The sequence below is a fragment of the Heterodontus francisci genome, chromosome 32, assembly GCF_036365525.1.
Source record: "Heterodontus francisci isolate sHetFra1 chromosome 32, sHetFra1.hap1, whole genome shotgun sequence".
Lineage (NCBI taxonomy): Eukaryota > Metazoa > Chordata > Chondrichthyes > Heterodontiformes > Heterodontidae > Heterodontus > Heterodontus francisci.
Genome location: NC_090402.1, coordinates 26,319,279 through 26,343,603, shown reverse-complemented (window position 1 = coordinate 26,343,603; position 24,325 = coordinate 26,319,279). Strand labels below are relative to the sequence as shown.

General features: G+C 40.3%; 1 protein-coding gene across 6 annotated transcripts in view; it reads right to left on the bottom strand.

The window, feature by feature from the left end:
• LOC137347710 (DENN domain-containing protein 1A-like) overlaps positions 1 to 24,325 on the bottom strand; it is a 623,024-nt gene that overhangs the window by 313,152 nt on the left and 285,547 nt on the right. For 5 of the 6 annotated variants that reach the window (XM_068012518.1, XM_068012520.1, XM_068012521.1 and 2 more), the window contains exons 6-9: positions 15,645 to 15,714; positions 14,676 to 14,756; positions 11,008 to 11,061; positions 339 to 449 (exon numbers count right to left, since the gene is read on the bottom strand). In XM_068012518.1, the coding sequence (XP_067868619.1) occupies positions 339 to 449; positions 11,008 to 11,061; positions 14,676 to 14,756; positions 15,645 to 15,714 (316 nt within the window). The remainder of the gene's footprint in view (positions 1 to 338; positions 450 to 11,007; positions 11,062 to 14,675; positions 14,757 to 15,644; positions 15,715 to 24,325) is intronic. The other variant, XM_068012519.1, reaches the window with a different exon arrangement.

Below are 24,325 nucleotides of genomic sequence, written 5' to 3'. Positions count from 1 at the left end.
AAAATCGCTCTTTATAAGTGAGAAGCAAGTAGCATTATACATTCGGTTGGAGCCATCTCTTGACAGATGAGTGTGGTGTTTGGAATTTGGGAGAGGTCAGTTGCTACTGGATATGAGATACTGGAAGCAGAGCATCAGATTGAGATATCACATATATTTTAGGCAGTTAACAGGGAGGTAGCTCACCCCATCCTTCAATTAGTATTAACCTCAGTGTACATCTTTTATGAATAAAATGCAGATAATATATATCTACATGTTGGATTAAACAAGTCTCTGACTGTCAATGCTGTAAAGCGTCGATATGCTTATGCTTTGCTGCTTTCAGTACTACTTACAGTGCTTAGTTTGCTGCAGGAGATGAGAACTCGGCGTTCATACAGCATACTGGCATAAAGATGGAGCATGTTGTTTACATCTACAGCTACAAAATACTCTGTCAGGTTTCTCTGAAAGAGAAAAACATTTTCAGAATTTAAAGGAGAAAAGCAGACCAGTGTCAATCCCTGCTTGCTTACGAAACAAATTGCTGATAGCATGGAAAGAAAAACATTAAGATAAACGTTATTGCCATTATGTTACAAGTTTCTTCCCTTTTCAATCCCTCTGAAAGAATGCTGTTTGTACAGATCAGAAAATCTCTGTTCACTACTGATCACATTTTTGAATGACACCACCCCTGCTCCCCCTCACCTATGAGTCTGCCATGTTACATTCTGCATAGATGATTTAGTATTGCAGCTAAGAAAAAAGGCAATTTACCATTTTTCAAAAAGTGCAACATCTATTTCTGTAACAAAATATAAAATGTAACTTACAGATCACTATACTGTATGAAATGGTGAAAAGGGATACAAGGTCCAATAAGTTTGATTCTGGAGACATCGTACTGAAAATAATCACCCTGATCCGCGTCCTGATTTTTATAAGCACAACCAAACAGTGAAAGTGAAGGAAGCAAACAGGTTTTCTGTCCTGTTAGAAAGGGAGATTACAACCAGTGCCAGGGATTGGGGTGCTTGGATCCTGGCTGTGATGAATGTCACGAGGTCACTAGTTGAAGAATCGCTCCAGTATTGCTTTAGGAAGAAAACCATTTCTTTCACCAGGGATATATCTTCAAAGTACTTTGCAAAAACATTGTTTCTTAAGGTTTAGGTGGAGAACAGCAAGGAACAATCTGAAGTAGAACTAAATTGGAAGAGAGCTAATTTCAATGGGATGAGAGGGGATCTAGCAAGGGTAAAATGGAACCAAAATTTAACAGGAAAAACTATAACAGAACAGAGTGATCTTTAAGGAAGAGATGTCTCAGGTACACGCTAGATACATTCCAACAAGAGGGAAAGACAGAAGCTCTTTGGATGAGATAGGAGATAGATAATATGAAGAAACAAAAAATGAAGGTGTATAATCCATGTCATGTGAATTCTTCAAGTGAGAATAAAGCCAAATACAATAAGTTGAGAGGGGAAGTGAAGAGGAAAATAAGACTGACAAAGATAGAATACAAGAATAGAATGGCAGTCACACAGTGTAGTGGCCGTGCAGCAATCGAGGGTGTTGGCAGAGGTAGAACAAGGCATCGTCATCTAAAAGCTGGCCACATACCTATTTCAATCTGTGTGTTAATGCTTTGCATCGTTACTGGTTAATACTCGTTTCATAGTAAACTGATAATTTTGTTGATCATTAAAGAAACCTGGTTGGTGTGTTGTATTCTGGGATAAAAATAGACTATGATTGACCATATCGGTAACTGGGAAAAAATATAAACATATGTTGTGACCTATGGAGTACTGGAACTAGAAAAACAGTGCACTCCTCCTGCCTCAGTAATAACAGTATTATGACCACAGTAAATCTGGCAATCAACAGTAGGTTAAAAATCACTAACATCCTTTTGTCGCTAACACAATACATGAATTGTCTTTTACTAACATGGTTGCAGATTAAGAAGATCATGGATCCTGTCAGCAATCACTACCAGAAACATAGCTAGGAGTAAAATAACAAGACATAAAACTACTGTGCAACGTACATTAAACTTAAAAAAGGGAATGACCTCAAAGTTACAAAACCTATACTCTGGGTTCAGATGACTGCTAGAATCTATACAAACTTTGCTCTTAAAGCTTACGATTTAATGTAAAAGCCTCTACCAGGTCATAGGTACCCATTATTCTCTTTGTAATTTTCACAGTATTCCAATGTTTAATCAGCCACTCAAATATAATACAGAGACAGTCCAATCCAGCTGTATACAGGATAAGATGCTGTCACAATCTATGTTCAGAATTGCCCCCAAACATTTTCTCAAGAAGCACACAATCAAATTGTGTGTTTTCACCAAGGATCTCAATGGTTACTTTGAAATAGTAGGCATTATTCTTCTTACATGACAGTTGTCCTCAAAATGAGCATTGCCTGGAGAAACAAGAGGCAGGAAGAAAGAAAAGGCATCCTCTCAAACTCATAAAAGCCTAAAGTCATCTACATTAACCACAGCTTCAACTAACATTGCCACATCACATGACAAATGAGCATTACAATGAATCTATTTGCACTTCAGATATCTTGTGCAAGTCAAAATCAAGATTTAAAAATACATCCTACTCATTTGAAGAGGGTACAGCATCTATTATTAAAATGTTTAAGCATTTAAATACTTGTGTGTTTATTTCTATTGGACTCACAATTGAATTTCCAGAGTTGTTTAAAATTAGGCCCAAGAATTCGCCTTTCTAAGTTTAAATGCCACAGATTCTTAGCAATGCTAGTTGGTGTATTTTGCACTGCCTCCGTTTAAGCCACAATTTTTGATGGGGCAAAAACCAACAGGGATTTAGCATATGTCCCACTTCAAATTCCAATCTTACTCACTCGAACTTCCTTTGTTTCGCACATTAAAATGTAGGGGATATATTTCTCAACATTATTCCTGATTTCCAGTTGTTAGGTTTAACATGACAGATCAAATAAGGATAATGGATTGTGAGCAGTAAATCAGTGATTTGCTCCAATAGTGCCAATGACCCTCGTGTGCAGGGAACAAAAATCTGCATAGAGTGAATATGAAACATTACCTAGAGATACAGCTCAAACTTCATTCCACATAAATTCAGAAGTGAAGAACAAGTCATCGACATGGCTGAGACATTTCAGATAAGTTTTTTCAGTCCCAAACAGATAGAAAAAGTAGCTTGTATTTGATATGCCATAAACAAATTGTGATATTCCAAAAGTACCAGCAAGAAAAGTGGAAAATAAAATGTCGCTGTTGATATGACCAGGTGAGAAAGGTGTCTATGGGTCTCGTTCAGCCTTCACCTGGTCTTACTGTAACAGGATTTAATTTTTAAACGGTGTTTTGAGCTCCCACTTTGGTGAATCCTTGTTCACCGCTTTCCAATTATAAGGCAAAGAAACCAGCACAAACAGGCTTTCGTAGGTTTAAAGAAAAGTGGAATTTATTAAAACTTAAACTCTAATTTGGTTAATGCCTACGGACACACGACGCACCCACGCTAGCATATACACGCGATACACACATGCAAATAGGGACAGAAAAGAGAAAAAAAATAAAGTGAAAAGGTTTGAGGCAATCTCTGAAGGAGGTGTGTTACTGTGCTTCGGGCTCGCTGTAGAGTCCTTGATTGTAGGTAGTCTTGCTTTTCGTTGGGGCCCAGTATTCTTCTTAAACCTTGTTCACTGTAGGAGACTTTTCTCTCCTGGGGTTCATATGTCTTCAATGGGTCTTCAGCTTCATGAGAAACAAATTGAAGCATACAGTAGAGAGGTCTTTTCCAGTCCAGGAGCAAATAGCTTTCTGTCTTCAAACACTGATTCTCCAATTTAAAACTCCCCTCGTTGGCCAGCAGTCACGTCACCGACTGGTTTGACCAAGTCTCTTCTGTGTATTGGGGCAAGGACTGGTTCCTTTGTTCCAACACTGTCTACTAGCATGAAAAAAAATGTCTTTCCAGCCAGGAGCTTGGCAACCCCTTGTAATGGGCCTTCTTTTCTTCCCAGCAACAATCTTTAAAATTAAATGTCCATGTGGCGAAATATATGTGCCTCATTCTTGGCAGGTGGGAGCCTGCATGACACTGTAGAGACCGTAAAAAGCAGCTACAGCCAACTCCGGTACTGTCTACTCTTGCACACATTAACTGTAGCAAACAAATATTAAAATACTTATGAATGCACTTTTTTTTTTAAAATGAAAGTACATCGGCATGCAACAGAAAAATGCTAAAGCAGCTTAATGAAGGAATATAATCCAAACACAAACCAGCATCATTTTACACTAGACTGGCAAAAAAAACTGTAATGGATAATTATATCATATTCTTCAATAGTAAGAGGAGTTTTTCTCATTTTAAGCAGTAAATTTTTGATTGAAAATAAATATCTGCAACAAGTAAAACTCATTCTGAACTTTGTTTCCATTTTAGAAGCACATAAATTTTTCATTTTTGAGATATTTACTAGCCTTATTGGATGAGTCTGTCAGAAATCAAGTAAATAGATTTAATTCAAATATATTAGTATAGCCCCTTTTTCCCACACGCATCTTCTCAGAGGACCCTTCTCATAGAGTCATAGAGTTATACAGCACAGAAACAGGCTCTTTGGCTCATCATGTCTGTGCCAGTCATCAGCACCTATCTATTCTAATCCCATTTTCCAGCACTTGGCCTGTAGCTTTGCATGCTGTGGCGTTTCAAGTGCTCACCTAAATACTACTTAAATTTTGTGAGGGTTCCTGCCTCTAGGCAGTGTGTTCCAGATTCCAACCACCCTCTGGGTGAAAAAATTTTTCCTCAAATCCCCTCTAAACCTCCTGACCCCTTACCTTAAACCTATGCCTCCCAGTTACTGATCCCTCTGCTGAGGGAAAAAGCTTCTTCCTATCTATTCTATCAATGCCCCTCATAATTTTGTATACCTCAATCAGGTCCCCCCTCAGCATTCTCTGCTTTAAGGAAAACAACCCTACCCTATCCAGTCTCTCTTCATAGCTGAAGTGCTCCAGCCCAGGCAACATCCTGATGAATCTCCTCTGCACCTTCTCCAGTGCAATCAGTGATTCCTATAGTGTGGTGACCAGAACTGTACACAGTACTCCTAATTGTGGCCTAACTAGCGTTTTATATAGCTCCATCACAACCTCCCTGCTCTTGTATTCTATGCCTCGGTTAATAAAGGCAAGTACCCCATATGCCTTCTTAACCACCTTATCTACGTGTGCTGCTGCCTTCAGTGATCTATGGACAAGTACACCAAGGTCCCTCTGACCCTCTGTGCTTCCTAGGGTCCTACCATCCATTGTATATTCTCTTGCCTTGTTAGTCCTCCCAAAATGCATCACCTCACACTTCTCAGGATTAAATTCCATTTGCCACTGCTCCGCCCATCTTACCAGACCATCTATATCGTCCTATAATCAAAGGCTTTCCTCCTCACTATTTACGACACCACCAATTTTTGTGTCATCTATGAACTTACTGATCATACCTCCTATATTCACGTCTAAATCATTAATGTACACTACAAACTGCAAGGGTCCCAGCACCGATCCCTGTGGTACACCACTGGTCACAGGCTTCCATTCGCAAAAACAACCCTCGACCATCACCTCTGCCTCCTGCCACGGACAATTTTGGATCCAATTTGCAAAATTGCCCTGGATCCCATGGGCTCTTACCTTCTTAACCAATCTCCCATGCGGGACCTTATCAAAAGCCTAACTGAAGTCCATGTCGACTACATCAACTGCTTTACCCGCATCTACACATCTAGTCACCTCCTTGAAAAATTCAATCAAGTTAGTTAGACACGATCTCTCCCTGACAAAGCCATGCTGACTATCCCTGATTAATCCCTGCCTCTCCAAGTGGAGATTAATCCTGTCCGTCAGAACTTTTTCCAATAATTTCCCTACCACTGATGTTAAACTCACTGGCCTGTAATTACCTGCTTTATCCCTGTTACCCTTCTTGAATAATGGCACCACATTCACTGTCCTCCAGTCCTCTGGCACCTCTCCTGTGGCCACAGAGGATTTGAAAATTTGTGTCAGAGCCCCTGCTATCTCCTCCCTTGCCTCACATAACAGCCTGGGATACATCTCATCTGGGCCTGGGGATTTATCCAATGTTAAGTCCGCTAAAACAGCTAATATTTCCTCCCTTTCAATGCTAAGTTGTTCAAGTATATCACAATACCCCTCCCTGATCTCTACACCTATTCCATAGTGAACACAGATGAAAAGTAATCATTTAAAACCTCAACTATGTCCTCCAGCTCCACACACAGATTGCCACTTTGGTTCCTAATGGGCCCCACTCTTTCCCTGGTTATCCTCTTGCCCTTAATATACTTATAAAACACCTTGGGATTTTCCTTTATCTTGCCCACCAGTGTTTTTCATGTCCCCTCTTCGCTCTCCAAATTACTTTTTTAAGTACCCCCCCTCTACATTTTCTATACTCCTCTTGGGCCTCTGCGGTTTTCAGTGCTCTGAATCTGCCATAAGCCTCCTTTTTTTCCTTACCCAATCCTCTATATCCCTTGATATCTAGGGTTCCCTGAACTTGTTGGTTCTACCCTTCACCTTAACGGGAACATGATAGCCCTGAACTCTCACTATTTCCTTTTTGAATGACTCCCACTGGTCTGATGTAGACTTTCCTGCAAATAGCTGCTCCCAGTCCACTTTGGCCAGATCCTGTTTCATCATATTGAAATCGGCCTTCCCCCAATTCAGGACTTTTATTTCCAGTCCATCTTTGTCCTTTCCCTAACTACCTTAAATCTTAGAGTTTTGGTCACTATCCCCAAAATGCCACCCCCCCCCCCCCCCCAACTGACACTTCTACCACTTGTCTGGCTTCATTCCCTAGGACTAGGTCCAGTACCGCCCCTTCTCTTGTAGGACTTTCTACGTGCTGGCTCAAAAAGCTCTCCTGTATGCACTTTAAGAATTCCACCCCCTTTAAGCCTTTTGCAGTAAGACTATCCCAGTTGATATTGGGGAAGTTGAAATCCCCTACTATTACCATCCTATTATTTTTACACCTCTCTGAGATCTGCTCCTCTATCTCTCCCTGACTATTTGGAGGCCTGTAGTACACCCCCAGCTAAGTGATTGCCCCCTTTTTGTTTTTCAGTTCTACCCATAAAAAAATCTACAGTGGGCATTATGTACATCATCATCCGATTGAAATAGTCAATACCACTTGCTAAATGTTTAATTCCTCTGTTACATTAACACTTTTTTGTCATATACAGATATTATTGGATTACAGAGCCATACTTCAAAGCATTTTCAACGTGGGATCTACTATTACACAACTGTATCATCAAATCGTTAAGTATATATGCATTTTAAATTACTGACAGATTGTTTTGTGTGTCCACAAGAGTCCCGGATTCCTAATCAAGTCAGTAATGAAGCTATTCTCCTTAAAGATTGAGGATTATTTAAAATTGTTTATAAATATCTTTGTTTATGTTCCAATTTTTTGGAATACATAGTGTGTAATATATTAGATGAGAAAGTTCAATTATGCAGGAGAGGAAACACATCTTAATACAATTAAACCATAGTTGCCTTGGCTGACCTACACTATTGTGTTTTCCATCACCTTGTTTGTTGCCTTCTATTAACAACTTGGATGATAGGGCAAAAGGTTTTCATTTTTGCATTAATCTACTTTGTTCATCTTTCTACAGTTTTCATGCTTAATGATTGATGAACAATTGAGCGTCCCACAAAGTAATTGCAAGGATAAACATCAAAATATGATGCTTTAATGGTTAAGATTAAGGTAACCTGGGAGGATTTTCAATGGTATTTTAATTTCAAGTGCTGATTCCTATAAACACTCTTTCCCTGCAGAAACTCACCGTTCACAGGCTCTTCATGAGAGAACTACTTCGACTAAATCAAGGAGCAGACGTGCAGCAAAAACCTGCAAATTGATATTTTGATCCAGTCTACCAATCTAGAGTTTCCTGAGCTGGGAAAAGTGTTACAATTGAGCCGGGAGGAGTGTACTATCTTTTTAGTTGCACTTTCCACAGGTCACAACATATATTAAATGTTTACCCAGTTACCAATACAGTCAATCATAGACTCTACTCTTTATCCCAGAAAAAGTACATCAACCTTTAATAAACAACAAAATTATCAGTTTGTTATAAAACAAGATTTATCCAGTAAAGATGCAAAGCATTAACACACAGATTCAAATATGAAAATTTCCTTTTTAAATACCCAAAACACACACACACGCTGGTTAAAGAAAAAATAAAGCAATTCTCTCTCTGCAGAGATATTTTACCAAAAAAAAGACCATAAAAAAGCCCCACTTTGGCCAAATACTTGTTAGTTCTTGAAGAAAAAAGATGAGGTATGTTGTGTCCTAAACATAGCATACAGTCTGGCATCTGAGTACACGAAGACGGGTCACTGGGATCCTTCCTGGAGCAGTTCTTTTCAGGCGGCATTGAGAAGTAATCGGGCAGGCCTTCCAGGAGTGTCTCAGGAGAAATATGTCATCAGGGTTTTAGCTCTCACACACTGGATTAATCAGGGGTTTTTCAAAGAGGTAAAGAAAGGGGAGCTGGGTGTTTTTCAGCAAACTACAAACCCACCTGCCTTCCAAACAGTCCACATCCCAACAGAACCAAAACAATATCCCAAAAGCAAAACCTCCTGATCACCATAAATCTTGACGCCACTTCTCTAAACATCTTCCCCAAGTCACCAAGGTTTCTGTTGTTTATTGAACTGAAGGCATGTGACATCCAGTAAAGGTCCGTTTTCAAACAAGACCTCTCAGTGACCCCTTGTAAAAAAAAAACACATCCATGGCACCTTTTCAGTTTTCCCAAATGAACCGATTTCTATAATTTTAAAATACGAGTCCCCCAAAAAATATTAAAAAAATAGAAAAACTTTCATAGCAAAAGTCAGTATCCAATGGCTACTGCTGTATACTCAGCCAGTACTGAGTTTTCCCAAACTGGACAACTCTTTATATTGAAAAGTACTCCCTTCATACTGTCCTTAAGCTTCAATCTAATGACAGCTGACAGTTTGAGGGTTCTCTTTTTTTTAAAATAAAAAGCAAATGTTCCGCACGTAGTACTCATTAAAATCCACAATAAAATTCAAGGACTCCCTGCTCCTGGGAAGCAGCAAGAGGAAGCCGATTTATTTGGCAGCAAGATACTGTGCTATGATGGAGGTGGAGAAGTGAGGAAAGAGAATATGCAACAAGAAGCTGGGCAGGGAGGGAGGGAAGAGAGGGAACACAAAAGGGAAAGAGGAAAGAAAACAGGAAAGACAGAAGGAAAGTCAGCAATATTTATACTATGCAATATTATGTCCCAAAGCACTTCACAACCAATGAAGATCTTTGACATCAGTCAGTGATCTGTCATTGGAAGGTATTCATAAAAGCACAAGAAAAACATACACCATTAAAAATTAATTTTCTACAAAATAAATGAATTCAAAAAATAACCTATTTTGACCCAATCCATTCCAAGTCAGCTTGTTACTTTAATACTTCTGTTACGACCGAGGCGGGAGGAGAGCACTGTTTTTCTCTAGTTCCACTTCCCCACAGGTCACAATATATAGTTAAATGTTTACATAGTTACTGATACGGTCAATCATATACTTTACTCTTTATCCCAGAATAAAATACACCAACCCGGTTTCTTTAATAAACAACAAAATTATCAGTTTATTATAAAACAAGACTTATCCAGTAAAGACGCAAAGCATTAACAGTTTGAAATATGAATGTAAATAGATATTCCCTTCTAAATACCCAACATACCAGTTAGATTAAAAAATAGCATTTTATAAAAAAAGTACTCTGGGCAACTAGTTAATTCTTGAAGAAAAAGGATAAGATATGTTGTGTCCCAAAAATAGCATACAGTCTGACGTCCGAGAACACAGACTGGTCACAGGGATATTTTCTGGAGCAGTTTTTTTTCCGGGTGGCATCTAGAATTAATCTGTCAGGCTTTCCAGGAGCTTCTCAGGAGAAATGTGGCATCAGGGGTTTTAGCTATCACACACTGGATTTTTGCAGGGTTTCTCAAAGAGGTGGAGAAAGATGAGCTGGGTGTTTCTTTCAGCAGGCTACAAACCCAACTGACATTCAAAACAGTCCACACCCCATCCAAAAAGTCAAAAACTCCTGACCACCACAAATCTTGATATGTCACTTCTTTGTAAATATCTCCCTCAAGTCACCAAGGCTTTTGCTGTTTATTTAGCTTAAGGCATGTGACATCCAGTAAAGGTTTGTTTTCAAAAACCTCACGTCTTCCCAGTGATCCCTGGACCAAAAATACACATCCGTGGAATCTTTTCAGTTTTCCAAATGAACCGATGTCCACAATCTTTATTACAAGTCCTCAAAAACATGTTAAGAATGGAGCACCTTCATAAAACTTTGGATAGATCACATTGTACAAAAATCTTAGTCCCCACTTCTGAAAGCATGAGGACCTAATAGGAACAAATATTCTTATATCCTTACTCCTATGAGTGCCAAAGAAAAACGTAAGCATAAAAATAAATATGGCAACACAGTATTTTAAGAAATAATGTGCAAAAAAAATACTTGTTTGTTATTCTTAATTAGTAAACATTTTCTTAATGACATATTCAGTGTAGATATACAGTAAATGCTTAAATGCTACAAAGTTATAGAATATAAAGATAATAAAATTCAAAGTCAAGAATTAAGGATATTCGCCTATCTTTACACACAAAGGACTGATAAACTGAAGATACAGTACAGCCATCAAAAATGTTCAGCTGCAATACCCCAATTCCCTTCTTAGAGGACTTGATAGGTGAAATATAGCACTGAGAATAAATCTGTGCACAGCCTCAAAATTTACAGAGTATTCAATTGTGTAATTAAGAGTAGTCTACTGAAAAACTGACCACCAGTTATCTATACTTACATTTTCAGGTATACTAGGAAGTTCTCGGCTATCAGGTGTAGTAAAGTATGAATGCTGTCAAAAAAAAATAATTGCTTTCACAAAATGCTGTTTACAGAAAATGTACAAAACTGAAAGTATGATTCTGTATTGTGCTTTGAGCCATAATACCGAAATAAAGCTTTAGTTACTTATACTGATCAATTCAAATTTGTAAATTTAATCTGTTTATATTTATGACTACCTTTGATGCTGATATTAAAATCAAAACAAATTAGCATCAGGAATTACTGCAGTTTGGTTGCAGGAACTCAGGGATCAGTATGAGAGGAGCTCCAATCACTGCAATATGATAAAAGTGACTGTGTGCAACCATAGGCAGTATTTTTAAAGTTCCAAGACCTCCTTTTATATACAATATATAAAAATATAGCATGATGCAATGCATCTGCCACACTTGCTCAGTTCTAGAAAATTATATATTATTTCATTTAAGTTATACAAATGCTTTTTATCTGTGCAGCTTTCAATTTTATGTCATTAACTAGAATTCACAGCTTTTTGAAAACCTTGTCACATCAGAAAAACAAGACCAGAAAGATTTCAGGTTCAATCTTTATCAGAGATCGATAGCGTTACTGCTCTTAATCCTGTCTCGGTAACTTGCTGGAAGTGCACATCTTTGAACGTCGGGTGAGGACAGGCTCAGCCTCAGCTGTGATATCAGCGCATTCAAGTAAACCATTTACATTCACTTTCCAGGCTCACACATGGAAAATGGCCAGCTTGATAAGGAGTTCATAAGACCAGCTGGTGCATATGGAACCATATCCAAGCTCCTTCAAAATTAGAAGGCTCAGGGGACATAGGAGAAGGTGTAGGCCATTGAGCCTGTTCAGCCAATTAGATCATGGCTGATCATCTATCTCAATGCCACTTTCCTGCACTATCCCCATATCCTTTGATCTCATTAGTATCCAGTTATCTAGCGATTTCTGTCTTGAACATGCTCAATGATTCAGCTTCCACAGCCCTGGAGTAGAGAATTCCAAAGATTCACCACCCTCTGAGTGAAGAAATTCCTCCTCATCTCAGAAAGGAGGGGAAGAAAAAATTAATGAAAATGAAGATCTGAAATATCAGAGAAAAATAATTATAATCTTATCATTGCTTCAAAAGAACTTTGCTGCACTGACAAATTGTGATGGGATTGTTTCCATGTGGAGTTAGGTCTCTTTTACCTGTTTTCTGTGTCTCTTTTCTAATCTAGCACTGACTTCCTCATCCACGAATTTGAAATTGTTGATGCTACTTTTTGTGCCACTGGGAACTGAATTGAAACGGTTCATTCTCATGTTAGCACTCTTGGCAGCTGTTCGAAATACCTTCTCTCAGAATCTCCTCCTGATTTGGATTTGATCCCAGTCTCTGGCAGACAACTATAATATTTCAAAAATTCTAAAACATTTTTTCATCTCTTTCCATTTCAACTGTCTAGCTGCATCAGCTGAACTACTCAGTTTAAATGCTCCCACAGCAACTGAACAGCTAAAGGAAACAAAGCCATCCATAAGCTGTTCTTTGATATCCTTTCCTGCTCCGTTGCCCATGAAATGCTTAAGCAGAGGGCAGACTAGAAGCATTCTTTTGAACCATGAGTACAAAATGCCTGGAATGAGCTGAACTATCCCATCAGACTACAGTGCCTCCGAGACAACCTGCCCTTTAGGTCAGACAGGCATGCTGTTCCTACAAAAGCTCTGCTTGGTAGAGCTGGGTCTTCTCCACAGCCAGCCAATGACCGGGCAAGGACAAACAACTGCTACCTGTCTATTAACATTAGAGAAGGAACTTCTCAGCATCAGCTACTTGCAGTTATCGCTAGGCAAGAATCTGAAGAGGCGATTAAGATGTTTAGATACACGTCACTGGCTTGTAAAGGGGACGTGTCACAGGTGACTAATTATCTAAAAGCATCAGATAGACAAAATCTTTACAAATGTAACAGAACGTCATATTCTTGTGGTAGAAGGCAAATATCAAAATGCAGTTGCCTAACTCTACAGTTATTTCTTGTTATTACAATTGCTATGTGCAGAATGTGATTAAATTACAAATAGCAAGTAACGGAAATAATGTTTTTTGCTCATGAAAAATCATTTTCAATTACAGATGAGCAGCACCTGCATATATACTGCCCAATCACATGATTTGCATTGGGTTATGAATGACACAGGGTAGTGAATTTTATCACTAGAAAGCAAATAAATAACCTCGTTAAAGTATAAAAGAGCCCAGAGACCTGGATCCAGACTCAAGGATCTAATGATTTGATAACTGTAGACATTTTCTCATCTCCATGTGGGAGCTTATCTACCAACGTACCATCCCTAGTCCCCTCCTGTCCAAATGATCCCCCATTCCATTCTAAGGCCAAGATCTGGATGAAGCCATCTGAAATGCTGAGGGCAGTCTAGAACTGTCGCAGTGCAAGTGGGGAACTGGGGAGATTGAATAGGGAGGGACTGGACAAGGAGGACAGAGACTCCCTCAAATCAGCAGTGTGCAAGTTGGTATATTTGGATTTGCCTAGGTCTGGACTAGGGACAGAATGATCAAGAAAGCTAGGAAAGAACACATAGGAATGTTGGGACTGGGAGAAATCCAACAGACAGGCAAATACCTGCTCGGGGAAAACAGAGAGGTCATGAAATTTAGTGCTGGGATTGGAGGCTGTCTGCAGAACAAAATAATATGAGTTAATCCCTTTAAAGGTCAAGTAGTTCACACAGATCGATGACAGGTCAAGTATGCCTGCAATATGGTTGTTTACGGCCGCCACCGATCAAAGTGGCGGCAACATAAATTTCAGCTTATGATGTTGCTCACATTGATTCAACGGATAAAAGGGAAAAAAAAAAATTGCATTTATATAGGGTCTTTCATGACCATAGGACGTCCCAAAGCACTTTACAACCAATTAAGTACTTCTGAAGTGTAATCATTGTTGCGTAGGAAATGCAGCAATCAATTTGTGCACAGTAAGCTCCCACTCGCAGCAATGTGATAATGACCATATAATCTGTTTTTGTGATCTTGATTGAGAGATAAATATTGGCCAGGACACTGGGGATAACTCCCTTGCTCTTCTTCAAAATAATGCCATGGGATCTTTTACATCCACCTGAGAGGGCAGTAACAGGGCCTGAGTTTAAGATCTCATCAACAGACACCATCTCGGACTGCAAAGTACTCCCTCAGTACTACACTGTGAGGGAGACGGTGGAAGAAAAGAGCACAGTCTAACAGTCTAATTTTCAGTGCATTTCCACTTTTCCCCAGAACAAAGTTCTAGCCATGTCCTACTCTACTGTACTCCTTGGATCCCAAAAAGCAGAGGACAGCTTTCACACTGCATCTATAAACTGCAGCTCGAACCTTAAAGCCTCAAGTGCTGGGGGTTGGCAAACTGATTCAAATGAGATTTTGCTTCTGTTTATACACCATCCTTTATGTCGGAATGAAGTGCAAACACAGTGCTGAAGTTGGTGTGTGAATGAACCCTATAGATAAGCACAGCTAACTAAACACCAAACACAAAAGAGTTACAGAATTTGCCCATTCATCACTATTATAATATGCTCATACTTGTATGTGAACATGCAAAAGAAAGTGTACATTCCACTTACCACACTTAAGTGAACAGTTGAGCCTGGTTCTGGAACAGGAAGGTTATATAACGTTTCCAGCAGTTCCTTCCACTGACAGTCCTATAACATTCCACAGACACAAAAACATATCTTCAGACTATTTCTTTTTAAAAGATGTGTATGTCTACATACACTTAGATAAGTGACATTTCTAGAAGATTGAACTATAGGACAAAAACCTATCCAATATCACCAAGTTAAATAGTTTAGCTACCAGTTATCAAGAAATTGTCAGAAAACAAGTTGTATAAGATTGCACTTTAAAGCAATGTACTGTAATGGTAGTATACTAAAGACAGCATTCACAGGGGTCTGGGAGAAAAATAGTTTAATCTTTCTTATATTTAATTTTTACTTACACAACTTATTAAAATCATAAATCAATAAAATGAAAGAAGCAAGTTAGCAAAGCTGCAAACCAAATGCAGAATTGCCATACTAAAGCTTTTAGTTCATTTATACTGTTCAAAGTAGCAAAAAATGGATTTTGAGGTTTGATAAACCTTTATTCGGCCCATCGAGTCCATGCCCGCTCTCCGGGGAGCAATACAGTCAGTCCCATTCCCTCGCTCTATCCTCACAGCCTGTAAGTTTATTTCCCTCAAGTGCCCATCCAATTTCCTTTTGAAATCATTCATTATCTCCACTTCCACCACCCTCGTAGGTGGCGAGCTTCAGGTCATTACCAACTCGCTGCATAAAAATGTTCTTCCTCACATTGCCCCTGCATCTCTTACCCAAAACCTTAAATTTGTGTCCCCTAGTCCTTGTACCACCAGCTAATTTTCTTTGTATTTTAAATATGTACATTTACAAAAAAACATTTGAAATGATTTTCTTTTGGATAAAAATTTCAGCAGAATTTATGAATTTGAATAAATGATTGAAATATCTAAGACACTGCATTCTAAATATTGCACCTCATATTGAAATATTAAAGAACTGTACCTGTCCTTTGGCAGTGTATTCTGCTAAGATATTCAGAAGCTTGTAGAAAACTTCAAACCAAGGTAAATAGCTGAAAATAAATATAGATAGATATATATATATATATATATATATATAAATACACTTTACTACTGGGACAAGTTTCATTGAGGTAGAAAACATCAAGGGTAAAGGTAGTTTTGACAATTTTAGCTAACATTACAGCACAATATTAAATTATAAATCAAATACAGAAACAGCAGAAAAATAGATGTTCAAACATGCACCATCTCTGTTATAATAACGGATTTGGCAAATTCAAGTTAAGTTTGTAATTTAGAAATCCAATAACAAATCACTATAAAAACTACAAACTTTGAAAGTTACACAAGCATAGCCAAAGTTTAACCCGGAATGAAGTTTAATTGTGTTGCAAACTTTGGTCAAGAATCAAGTCAATTCATTAGACTGATAATCTGGAACTGAACTAACTCTCACTATGCTTCAATCAGAAATTGGCTCACAGCCCTTTTAACGCCAGGAGCCAGGAGCATCCGGAATAAGGTGGGTGAGCTTGCAGCATGGGTTGGTACCTGGGATCCTGATGTTGTGGCCATTTCAGAGACATGGGTAGAGCAGGGGCAGGAATGGATGTTGCAGGTTCCGGGATTTAGATGTTTCAGTAAGAACAGAGAAGAGGGTAAAAGAGGGGGGGGTGTGGCATTGTTAATCAAGGAAAGTATTACAGCGGCAGAAAGGACGTTTGAGGACTCGTCTACTGAGGTAGTATGGGCCGAGGTTAGAAACAGGAGAAGAGAGGTCACCCTGTTGGGAGTTTTCTATAGACCTCCGAATAGTTCCAGAGATGTAGAGGAAAGGATAGCGAAGATGATTCTCGACAGGAGCGAGAGTAACAGGGTAGTGGTTATGGGGGACTTTAACTTTCCAAATATTGACTGGAAATACTATAGTTCGAGTACTTTAGATGGGTCTGTTTTTGTCCAGTGTGTGCAGGAGGGTTTTCTGACACAGTATGTGGACAGGCCAACCAGGGGCGATGCCACATTGGATTTGGTACTGGGTAATGAACCCGGCCAGGTGTTCGATTTAGATGTAGGTGAGCACTTTGGCGATAGTGATCACAATTCGGTTAGGTTTACCTTAGCGATGGGCAGGGACAGGTATATACCGCAGGGCAAGAATTATAGCTGGGGGAAAGGAAATTATGACGCGATTAGGCAAGATTTAGGATGTGTAGGATGGGGAAGGAAACTGCAGGGGATGGGCACAAACGAAATGTGGAGCTTATTCAAGGAGCAGCTAATGCGTGTCCTTGATAAGTATGTACCTGTCAGGCAGGGAGGAAGTTGTCGAGCGAGGGAGCCGTGGTTTACTCAAGAAGTTGAAGCGCTTGTCAAGAGGAAGAGGGCGGCTTATGTTAGGATGAGACGTGAAGGCTCAGTTAGGGCGCTTGAGAGTTACAAGCTAGCCAGGAAGGATCTAAAGGGAGGGCTAAGAAGAGCAAGGAGAGGACACGAGAAGTCATCGGCGGATAGGATCAAAGAAAACCCTAAGGCTTTCTATAGGTATATCAGGAATAAACGAATGATAAGAGTTGGAACAGGGCCAATCAAGGATAGTAGTGGGAAGTTGTGTGCGGAATCAGAGGAGATAGGGGAAGCGTTAAATGAATATTTTTCGTCAGTATTTACAGTAGAAAAAGAAAATGTTGCCGAGGAGATTACTGAGATACAGCCTACTAGGCTAGATGGGATTGAGATTCACAAGGAGGAGGTGTTAGCAATTTTGGAAAGAGTGAAAATAGATAAGTCCCCTGGGCCAGATGGGATTTATCCTAGGATTCTCTGGGAAGCCAGGGAGGAGATTGCAGAGCCGTTGTTGTTGATCTTTATGTCGTCATTGTCGACAGTAGTAGTGCCGGAGGACTGGAGGATAGCAAATGTTGTCCCCTTGTTCAAGAAGGGGAGTAGAGACAGCCCTGGTAATTATAGACCTGTGAGCCTTACTTCGGTTGTGGGTAAAATGTTGGAAAAGGTTATAAGAGACAGGATTTATAATCATCTTGAAAAGAATAAGTTCATTTGCGATAGTCAGCACGGTTTTGTGAAAGGTAGGTCGTGCCTCACAAACCTTATTGAGTTTTTCGAGAAGGTGACCAAACAGGTGGATGAGGGTAAAGCCGTGGATGTGGTGTATATGGATTTCAGTAAGGCGTTTGATAAGGTTCCCCATGGTAGGCTATTGCAGAAAATACGGAAGTATGGGGTTGAAGGTGATTTAGAGCTTTGGATCAGAAATTGGCTAGCTGAAAGAAGACAGAGGGTGGTGGTTGATGGCAAATGTTCATCCTGGAGTTTAGTTACTAGTGGTGTACCGCAAGGTTCTGTTTTGGGGTCACTGTTGTTTGTCATTTTTATAAACGACCTGGATGAGGGTGTAGAAGGGTGGGTTAGTAAATTTGCGGATGACACGAAGGTCGGTGGAGTTGTGGATAGTGTCGAAGGGTGTTGTAGGGTACAGAGGGACATAGATAGGCTGCAGAGCTGGGCTGAGAGATGGCAAATGGAGTTTAATGCGGAGAAGTGTGAGGTGATTCACTTTGGAAGGAGTAACAGCAATGCAGAGTACTGGGCTAATGGGAAGATTCTTGGTAGTGTAGATGAGCAGAGAGATCTTGGTATCCAGGTACATAAATCCCTGAAAGTTGCTACCCAGGTTAATAGGGCTGTTAAGAAGGCATATGGTGTGTTAGCTTTTATTAGTAGGGGGATCGAGTTTCGGAGCCACGAGGTCATGATGCAGCTGTACAAAACTCTGGTGAGGCCGCACCTTGAGTATTGCGTGCAGTTCTGGTCACCGCATTATAGGAAGGATGTGGAAGCTTTGGAAAGGGTGCAGAGGAGATTTACTAGGATGTTGCCTGGTATGGAAGGAAGGTCTTACGAGGAAAGGCTGAGGGACTTGGGGTTGTTTTCGTTAGAGAGAAGGAGGAGGAGAGGTGACTTAATAGAGACATACAAGATAATCAGAGGGTTAGATAGGGTGGATAGTGAGAGTCTTTTTCCTCGGATGAGGATGGCAAACACGAGGGGACATAGCTTTAAGTTGAGGGGTGAAAGATATAGGACAGATGTCAGAGGTAGTTTCTTTACGCAGAGAGTAGTAGGGGCGTGGAATGCCCTGCCTGCAACAGTAGTAGACTCGCCAACTTTAAGGGCATTTAAGTGGTCATTGGATAGACATATGGATGTAAATGGAATAGTGTAGGTCAGATGATCGGCGCAACATCGAGGGCCGAAGGACCTGTACTGCGCTGTAATATTCTAATTCTAATTCTAACACTACTTGATAATACAGGTCACAAGATTATAAAAGCATTTTGCTCTGCCAGCCAAACAACATGCCTTATGTAATATATGAACTGTGACTGCCATCAGCAGTAAGCAGGAATTGGTTACCTCAATGCCAAATAGAATGTAAATGAAAATACCAAAAATACTGCAAAAATTAACAAATTCTACTGCCACTAAAACAAGTAAGCAGTGACGTGCTGCTCAGGGTGCACTGCATTGTAAATATGCATCAATATTATGTGCAATAGGTACGCTTAAAGCTGTATTAAACCAAAGTTTTAGCCTTTAAAGGAAGAATGCAAGAACACTATCTTCTCATCTGAGGTTAAAAAAAAACTCTGATGATAAGACTAAGAAAAATCTATGTTTCAGCATTTTGCTTTCCTTTTAAGTAAAGTTCGGTTTACAACTTCACCAAAGAGACCATCATCCTTGGGTACAACGATCTATTCTTTCTTTACATTTTGGATTAATTTTGTTATTCCTTAGAGGTTCAGCAATCAACCTGTTCCCAGCTCTTTGCCAATGCAATTCTTCAGTTGGGCTTGAGAAGGTACATAAGCGTCCTAGGGTGGCTTATCCTCCACATTCTGAGATCGAAGCTAAGATCATGGACTTCGTGGGTTGAATTTTCCCACGATGGCTGAAGTCCTGCTGCCAGAGTCAAAAGTGGGAGGCAAGCCCGCTTTGGCCAGCAACGAGACCTGAGGAGGCATATAGGTGATGGCTACTTAATTGGCCAGGGCCCAATCAGAATGCCGACAGCTCAGCAATGCCACAGCAAGCGGTGGCCATTGCTGAGGCTGTACCTGCAGGATGAGGGCATATTGATGGCTGTGCACCTTCGAAGACTGGTATGTGGGGTCTGCGGATGCCAGGGTCAGTCAGGCAGGCAGGGCCTGGTGATCCTGGAAGGAGGGGGTTGGAGTCGCTGAGGGCAGGTGGCGCCATTGCCACCAGGGGAACCCCTCCAGGGGCCATGGAGTGCCCAAAAAGGAAGCTCACCACCGCCCCCCCCCCACCCCACCAAACAAATCCTGGGCCCACCAGGATTTGCACTGGATGGTCTCCCCACATGGCAGCTGGCAAAATGCCTGCGGAGGCAGGAAGAGGCACTTAATTGGCCACTATAGTGGTTCAATTGGGTTCCCAGCAGGTGGCACATCAACTAGCTTTCTCACTGCTGACAAAATAGCATGCCAGTGGGAAGATGGCAGGCATACACCACCCCCCCCCAACGCCTTCCCGTACCATTTTGCCAGCTTGCCCACCTCCCAGCCTATCACCAAAGGGCTGGCAAAATTCCAGCCAGTGTGTGGGAAATCATGGCTGCACACTTTCAATTTACCATTCTATGGAGCACCAGAAACTAAAGAAACCTCTTTGTTGGAGTATGTGCAATACAATGTCACGAACTCTTAGTAAAGTTATTTTGCTAAAAAGGTTTTAATTATGTTATAGAGTCATAGAGAGATACAGCACTGAAACAGGCCCTTCAGCCCACCGAGTCTGTGCCGACCAACAACCACCCATTTATACTACTCCTACATTAACCCCATATTCCCTACCACATCACCACCATTCTCCTACCACTTACCTACACTAGGGGCAATTTACAATGGCCAATTTGCCTATCAACCTGCAAGCCTTTGGCTGTGGGAGGAAACTGGAGCACCCAGCGGAAACCCACGCGGTCACAGGGAGAACTTGCAAACTCCGCACAGGCAGTACCCAGAACTGAATCTGGGTCGCTGGAGCTGTGAGGCTGCGGTGCTAACCACTGATGTGGTCTCCATGGACTTCAGTAAGGCTTTTGATAAGGTCCCGCATGGTTGATTGTCTAGTTTCAAAACTGGCTTTCTGAATTGGAAATAGTATAGGTATTTCATCAGTTTTGTTTATAACATTAAACTGAAATGTTTCTACTGTTCTGCCAGTGTGTCAACTGTGGCTCAATTGCTAGTTCTTTCATCTCTGAGTCAGAAGGTTCTGTGTTCAACTCCCACTCCAGGATATGAGCACAAAAATCAAGGCTGACATTCTAATTCAGTACTGAAGATGGGCTGCACTGCCAAAGGTGCTTTCTTTTGGATGAGACATTAAACCGTCTGCCCTCTCAGGCAGACATAAAAGATCCCATGGCACAATCTTAAAGAGGAGCAGGGAAGTTATCCCCATCGCCTGGCCAATATTTATCCATCAATCAAAATCGAAAAACAGATTAACTGGTCATTATCACATTACTGATTGTGGGAGCCTGCTATGTGCAAATTGGCTGCCATGTTTCCTCCGACACTTCAAAAGTACTTCATTGGCTGTAAAACGTTTTGAGACATCTGGTGGTCATGAAAGGCACTATATAAATGCAAGTCTATTTTTTGTGCTTGATGCGCTTAGCTTTTGCATAAGGTTAATTAATGTAATGTAGCCCTGGCAACCAAGCTTGAGCTGATTACAATAAGTGCCTCATAATGAAAAGGAGAAAGCTTAAAAACTATACTTCTCTTCATTTTTGATTTTAGAGATACTATATGAATATAGTAAGAACTCTAAACTGCAAAAAATAAGTGATGCAGCTTTAATCTCTGTCCAGCATACACATACAGGGAAAACTATTCCAGTGGTACAGATTATAAACTCAATTTTATGTATCCAACTTCAAAGAAACTGTGATGGAGGCTGAGAATCCTGCTTGATTCCTTCCCCTCCCTGATCCAGGAGGTGCTAAGTTTGAATGTTGAGTCCCTGGTTCAATGTAGCTTAGATCAGTTAACTCAGCACAAACTTACACCACAGACAGGACATCCATAGCTTGCATGACTCAGTGTCACACACGGAGGTAGAATTACTAACAGAAACACTGGGGAGCCCCAGAGTATTTTCAAGAATTGCATTTATACAATGTTTTATCAAATATCTTTCCAGGTAAGATATCACAGCCATCACTGATTTGAATTTAAAACACATGCAGGGTGCTTTTGACCCTACCTGCCATGCAGAAAATGGGTTGGTGGGCAGTTAGAATAGCCCAAGTTATTTAGCCACCCTGGAGCTGCCGGGGCCGAACCATTCCCAATTTTAACCTATTCAGCTGAGCAGATGGCCAGGGCACCTGTCCAAAGATGATGGCGTCCTTTTTTACAAATGCATGTTGAATCCTGATGATGTCATAGGGATCCAAGTGCAATTTTTACTCGGCAGCCTGAGCAGGAAGTTGCAAGTGCTACCTGTCAGGTGAAGAAAGCAGGAAAAAGGATCTGGGACTAGAAGAGATCCAAACAGATAAAATAAAATAAAGTTACCATCGGAGATTAAAGCCATAGAAAACAAAGTAAAATGCAGCAATGGCTTTAAAAGAACAAACTTAACATGAAGAAAAGGCTTGCAAAAATGTTGGAAAAATAAGCAGCTGTGAATTTGTTAAATGGTTTAACGCAATGCTTTGCGAAGATAGGTTTTGCACCTGAGCTAGGCAATGAAAAGCTTCAGTATATTCAAATGGTTCATTGTGATTGCATTACGGTCAAGTGAGGAGGAGTTGAAGGGCTTCCCTCTTCTTGTTAGACCACAACAAGTTTAATTCTCTCAAAGTGGATGCACTGGCCAAATCAGTAGGTGTTTGATTACTTACTTGCTATGATCCTAACAAGAACCAATTGGACAGGGCTTTCTGAGTTAACAAAGAAGGAGGTTAACTTTACTGTACCTAAACCAAACTAATAAAATATAAACTTTCACTCTCTCACACACACAAATAGGTTACAGAGTGGGGAAAGGTAGATTGGTTTAGTTAGAGTCCATAAAAAAAGGTATATAGTCCGTGAAATTTGGTGATTCGGCTGGCTTTTAGCTGAATTCAGTGGTCCTGAGGCTTTTAGTTGGAAGAGGTAGATGACTGGTTCGGTGCGTCTCTTGGAGATAGTGATGCAGATGATTTCTTCCAAGGGAGATTGGAGCTGGAGTATGCAAAAATGGTCAGTCAACAAGCAGGATTTGAAAGCTTTCAAGCTGGAATGGGGAGAGAGAGCACGAGAGCGACCCTCACTTAGGATCTTCTCATGTCAGAGTCCAGTTGCTTCTCCTCTACTGTAGAGGAAACTCCAGCTTGTCACTTGACAGTCACTCAGTCATTCAAACATAGCAGTTAGCAGTATTTCTTCTCCTAACTGAGAGAACAGGCAGTTCCTTTAAACTTCTTGGGTCTTGGTTCTTGCTGGGGACTTAGCAGACATTTTGTCTCTCTCCTCACAAGCACTGCCATATAGGATATAGTGTTGCAAATTAGCTGATCATCTTAAACTGAAAGGATGACTTTGCTGGCAGCTTGTCTTTTTAACATGTCTTTTAAAAAATATAAATTCAGATCTCCAGTCAGTGGATTAAAAAAATTATAATTCAACAAAACACACTGGCATAACAGATTGGTACAGGAGTTCTCAGTTTTAACACATCTGTAGCCATCTCCATGTGTGGATCCATGAGTGCTGTCCTCACAGAAGTGTCAGGTGTCAGCATCATTTTAATAAAAGCAGCAATTTCCCAGCTCATGTTGACTTTGTCATTGGGAGCTTGCCAGATGAGGTGGAAAATAAGCCAGCAGCCCTTAAAAGGTGGCAACAAGTGCTGATAGGAAACTTTAAAAGGATGCAGCCAATGAAAGATAAGTTGCCACATATGAAGCAACATTTTTTGTTAGTATTTAGAAACACTAAATATTTTGATGGTTATTTCAGCCTTTCCAACAGTTGTTGGTGGCAAAAGAATAGCATAAAAGAAAACCCAACAATGAATGCAGAGGCAAAGGTTAGGTCCCTACATGTGCACCTGTGGATTGGAGAGTAATGCCATCTGGGTGCAATTCACCTTTAGTTCAATCTCACCTGCTCAGTATCCCTCCAATGCTCTTCCTCCAAAAAAAGCACAAGAGCACAAAAAAAGCAAAGCAAACCTATTAAAATACCCCCCAAAATACCTTAAAAACCAGAGAAAATAAAAACAAAATGCTGGAAATACACAACAGGCCTGTCAATATACATTATGCGAAATGACAGGTTACATAAAAAGCATCAATAACCTATCATCAGACATTTACATACATCAGTTTTTAAATTCAGATATTTAGCATTTGCAGTTTTTACTTTTATTTACAAGAAAAATCTTCAAAAAGGCTTAACTGTACTTGCTATATATCAATTTAAATGACCGACATCCAACACTGCAATTAGCAATGCAGGATGCCTGCTTTACAGAAGAAAATTTAGAAAGAGAGCATTTGTGATGTAACAAATGCAAACAGATACAGCAAACATCATTCCACTCCATGATATT